This window comes from Piliocolobus tephrosceles, unplaced genomic scaffold (genome assembly GCF_002776525.5).
Source record: "Piliocolobus tephrosceles isolate RC106 unplaced genomic scaffold, ASM277652v3 unscaffolded_35927, whole genome shotgun sequence".
NCBI lineage: Eukaryota > Metazoa > Chordata > Mammalia > Primates > Cercopithecidae > Piliocolobus > Piliocolobus tephrosceles.
Window position 1 is genome coordinate 1 of NW_022319784.1, and position 5,075 is coordinate 5,075.

The window sequence follows — 5,075 nt, forward strand, 5'->3', positions numbered from 1 at the left end:
GGCTTCTGAAGTGGAAACCAGAGGAGTTTCCCCATCGTCTCTGTCTCGGGAGGCCTGGGGTGGGAACGCACGTGTGCCACTGTGGTCTGGAGCCTGCACAGGCGTCTCGGCAGCATCTAGGAGTGCAAGGACGGCAAGGGGGTGTGAAAGGGAGGGAGACCGTGCCCCACGGTCAAGCCTGTGGAAAAGTCCTCCTGCAAGTATGAGGAGTGTGAGCTCCAGTGTCCCCAGGTCTTCTCGGGGCCCCTGGCAGGGGGTTCAGTGTTAGGTGCAAGTGTGACTCAGTGACTGATGGACTTCATCCGTGTAGGGTGTAAATGAGGGAACAGCAACTTCCCTGCAGGAGAGGAAAAGTCTTTTGGGGGCTCTGGGGGGGCTACTTCCCTTTGATGGAGTTTCTTCTTCTCCAGGAGAAGAGCCACGTGCTGGAGCCATTGTCCAGCCTTGCCCTGGAGGAGCAGTGTCTGGCTCTGTCCCTAGACTGGTCCACTGGGAACACTGGAAGGTAAGGGCCAGGCTTGGTCAGGAGCCCTGAGTCTTTCTCTGAGGACCACTTCCATTTTCCAGGCTACAGCGCTCCAGCCACCTTTGGCCAGCCGCGACTGTGCTCCTCAGCCCTGACACCATCACTGCTGGTCATATTCTCAAAAAAAAGTCCCCCATTTTAGATACGTAGCAATAGTGTTTTACCTAGAGAAGCCGACACTGGTGTCTTTGACAAGCTTAGCGGTGGTTGTGATCTTTGCCAGCCAGTCTCTTAAGGGGCGTGTCTACATCCCAGGGCTGTGGAGACCCGCTCTCAGGAATTGTTTGGGAACCAGAAGAGGCTGACGAATAACATTCGGCTGGGCTTCTCCATGGGTTCCCCCTGTGTCTAGGGCCGGGGACCAGCCCTTGAAGATCATCAGCAGTGACTCCACAGGGCAGCTCCACCTCCTGATGGTGAATGAGATGGGGCCCAGGCTGCAGAAAGTGGCCTCATGGCAGGCACATCAGTTCGAGGCCTGGATTGCTGCTTTCGATTACTGGCATACAGAAATTGTGTATTCAGGTCAGTATTCCTCCACTGGTCACCTCTGACGGAAGGCTTCCTGAGGGAGGGCCAGAGGGAGAGGGGGAGGCCTGTGCTGTAACTGTGATTCCAGTTGTGTTGGGATCTTGAAGACCTTTTATGGAAAGTGTACTTTTTTTTTTTTTTTTTTTTGAGACTGAGTCTTGCTCTGTCGCCAGGCTGGAGTGCAGTGGCACGATGTTGGGTCACTGCAACCTCCACCTCCTAGGTTCAAGCAATTCTTCTGCCTCAGCCTCCCAAGTAGCTGGGATTACAGGCGCCCATCACCATGCCCGGCTAATTTTTGAGTTTTTAGTAGAGACAGGGTTTCACCATGTTGGTCAGGATGGTCTTGATCTCCTGACCTCGTGATCCTCCCTCCTGGGCCTCCCAAAGTGTTGGGATTACAGGCGTGAGCCACCGTGCCTGGCCCACTTAGCTATTCTTTAGAGAGCAAAACGTAGCTTGCCTCAGGCAGTGCAGGGTCTTGGGTGGTGCTGACCAGGGTGTTGGAGGAGCAGGCCACTGTGGGCAGAGCCGTCCTCCCTCCCTGATATGCTCGGTGTCAGATCCTCTGCTTTTACTGGAAGTCCAGTTTCTGTGGATACAATAGTGACATCACCATGTTGGATTTCAGGTTTGTCTGTGCCCTTTTTGGATTTAGTTTATCTTCCAGAAAAAAAAGGAAGCATGAGAGAAATAAGATTCCTTTCCAGGTCTTATGAATGGTTTGCATTTGGGGCAGCTGATGTGAGAGTGGAAAATTAACTGGTGTTTCCAGGAAGGAGGTAGCGTTGGCTTCTCTTTCCCAGGTGGAGATAGGACAGGTGGGAGGGGCTGGTCTCTGAGAGAAAACGGAAGAGGAGCTGCTGAATTTGCAAAGAGCCGAAGATCTGACTCTTCCCTGCTAATACCCATCCAGGCCTCTGTCCCCTCTAGTTTGTCACAGCAGAGCCGCAAGTGATGGCCCTGCCTTCATTCCTGATTGTTCCAGTCTCCACACAGTAGCCAGAGCAAGTGTTTTAAAAACGCACACACTTTATCACATCTCACTCATCGTTATGAACCCCTCACAGTTCCTATTTCATTTAGGATAAAATTCAAAATAGTGATGTGATTGCCCAAGGCCTGTGGAATCTGGTCCACGCCTGCTTCTCCGGCCTTGTTTTGGCTCCTCTGCTCTCAGTCACCTTTTCCTGAAATAGTCCACGTTCCCTCAGTCCCAGGGTTTCGCCACGGGATGTTTCCTTCATGGGTGAATTCTGCTTTTCTGACATGCTCAGCTTAAAATCTTGTCCTTAGAAGACTGATGCAGAGCAGCCGTCCTTCCAGCCCAGGCAGGCCTGACCGCAGCTGTCAAGCCGCCTCTGCTCATCCGAGTGGCGAGCATGTGTGTAAGGCGCGGTTCTTCGTTGGGTTGCTTGCTGTCGCAGCCGTGAACTGTGAGAGCCACAAAGATCTCATTTCTTGAGGTCTCTCCTTGGATTGGTTCTTCTACCTTGAGCTAATTCGGAACAAAGGTGCCATAGGGCAATTACTGAATAATTCTGGACTTATTCATTCAACAAATACTATGTGCTGAGCCCTATTCTAGGTGATTAGAATACTTTAGCAAACTTAACAGACAAAAGTCCTGCTTTCTCTTTAAAGTTTTATTATTTTTATTTATTTATTTATTTATTTATTTATTTATTTATTTATTTATTTTGAGATAGAGTTTTGCTCTTGTTGCCCAGGCTGGAGTGCAGTGGTGCAACCTTGGCTCACTGCAACCTCCGCCTCCTGGGTTCAAGTGACTCTCCTGCCTCAACCTCCTGAGCAGTTGGGATTATAGGCACCTGCCACCACGCCCAGCTAATTTTTGTGTTTTTAGTAGAGACGGGGTTTCACCGTGTTGGCCAGGCTGGTCTTAAACTCCTGACCTCAGGTGATTCACCCACTTTGGCCTCCCAAATGCTGGGATTACGTGCATGAGCCACTGCGCCCCGCCTATTTTTATTTTTATGAGACAGGGTCTCGCTCTGTCACCCAGACTGGAGTACAGTGGTGCAATCTCAGCTCACTCCAACCTCAACCTCCTGGGCTCAATCAATCCCCCCGCACCTCAGCCTCCCTAGTAGCTGCAGCTATAGGCGCACACCACCATGCCCCACTAATTAAATTTTTTTACAGAGACAGGGTTTTGCGATGTTGCCCAGGCTGGTCTCGAATGCCTGGGCCCAAGCGATCTACCTGCCTCAGCCTCCCAGTGTTGGGATTATAGGCGTGAGCCACTGCGCTCAGCCTTCTTAAATTATTTATATAGTCCTTGCACGGTGGCTCACACCTGTAATCCCAGCACTTTGGGAGGCCAGGGTGGGTGGATCACGAGGTCAGGGGTTCCAGACCAGCCTGGCCAACGTGGGGAAACCCCGTCTCTACTGAAATATAAAAAATGAGCCTGGCATGGTGGCGGGTGCCTGTCGTCCCAGCTCCTCGGGAGGCTGAGGCAGTGGAATTGCTTGAATCCAGGAGGCAGAGGTTGCAGTGAGCCAAGATCGCGCCACTGCACTCCAGCCTGGCGACAGAGGGAGACTCCGTCTCAAAAAAAAAAAAAAAAGATTTATATAAATATATTTTGGGGATGGGGTGGGTGGCTCACGTCTTGCTGTGTCACCCAGGCTGGAGTGCAGTGGTGTGATCACAGGTCACTGCAGCCTTAACCTCCCAGGGTCAAGCGATCCTGCCTCAGCCTTCTGAGTAGCTGGGACTACAGGTGTGAGTTGCCACACCTGGCTGATTTTCACATAAAAGTCCCTGCTTTTACTCAGCTGACATTCTGTGGCAGGGAGACGGACAATAAACACAAAGCAGAGTTCGTTATAGGGAAGGAGACTGCGCGGCACGTCAGGGGAAGTGAGTGCTTTGGAAAGAAGGTAGAAGGGTGCTGGGAGCAGGTGCAGATTATCCTGTTGGAGAGCATGGTCAGTGTGGGCAGTGGCCCTAAGGCAGGAGTGGCCCTGCTATGGCAGAAGAGTAGCCAGTAGCCAGCACGGTTAGGATGACCTGAGGGAGTGGTGGAATAGAAGAGGGTGAAATCAGAGGTAAATGGGCCAGGGCACAGGGCCCGGCAGGCTCCAGCAAGGACTTTGTTTCCTACTCAGAACGAAATGGGAGCTGTTGCAGGATGTTGAGCAGAGGAGTGACAGATTCTGACTTGCATTTTAAAATTTACGACGACCTCTTTGGTGAATGTGAGTCTAGACGACAAGAGACGGGGGCACAGCCTGGAGACTTGCCATTGGGCAGGTGATGAGTCAGGCCAGAGCAGGTTTGGAGTAGTGGAGGTGAGGACCGGTGGTTGGGTTCTGGATAGAAGTGAAGGCAGGTCCAGTCAGATTTCCTGATGGAGTGGATGTGTGGGGCATGAGGGAGTGGAGAGACTCATGTATAAAGAAGCCTTTGCCTGCTCTGTACAAATTTGCCACAGAATGGCAGCTCATACTTGAGGCTCATCTGCAGGCTTTATGCCTAGGTCAGCTGATTCCGCTGCTTCATTTAACTGTAGGTCATGTTCACCGTGTATCCCTCGTGTCTATTACGAGGGTCCATAATGTGTGTTCAGCAAGTACCTATTTGATGGGTGGTGGGTGGGAGGGTGGATGGTGGGTGGTGGGTGGATGGATGGATGGACGGATGGTGGGTGAGTGGCTGGCTGGCTGGCTGGATGGATGAACTTTTGGATGGTGGGTGGTGGGTGGATGGTAGGTGGGTTGCTGGGTGGATGGATGGTGGGTGAGTGGCTGGCTGGCCGGCTGGATGGATGGACGGTGGGTGGATGGATGCATTTTTGGATGGTGGGTGGTGGGTGGTGGATGGTGGATGGATGGTGGATTGTTGGATGGATGGTGGGTGGCTGAATGGAATGGGAGGGCAGCTGGGTGGATAGATGGATGGATGGATGGTGGGTGGATGAGTGAGTGGGTGGGTGCATGGGTGGATGGATGGTGGATTTTTGGATGGGGTTGGGGGTGGGTAGATGGTG

At 52.2% G+C, this 5,075-nt stretch overlaps 1 protein-coding gene across 1 annotated transcript; it reads left to right on the plus strand.

Annotated features, from left to right (window-relative positions):
* Positions 1 to 6: 6 nt before the first annotated feature.
* Positions 7 to 1,137, plus strand: LOC113222888 (diphthine methyltransferase-like). Its single transcript, XM_026452463.2, has 2 exons — positions 7 to 505; positions 879 to 1,137. Exons 1-2 carry the CDS (start codon positions 318 to 320, stop codon positions 1,078 to 1,080), a joined length of 390 nt encoding a protein of 129 aa, XP_026308248.1. The 5' UTR covers positions 7 to 317; the 3' UTR covers positions 1,081 to 1,137.
* The last annotated feature ends 3,938 nt before the right edge of the window (positions 1,138 to 5,075 follow it).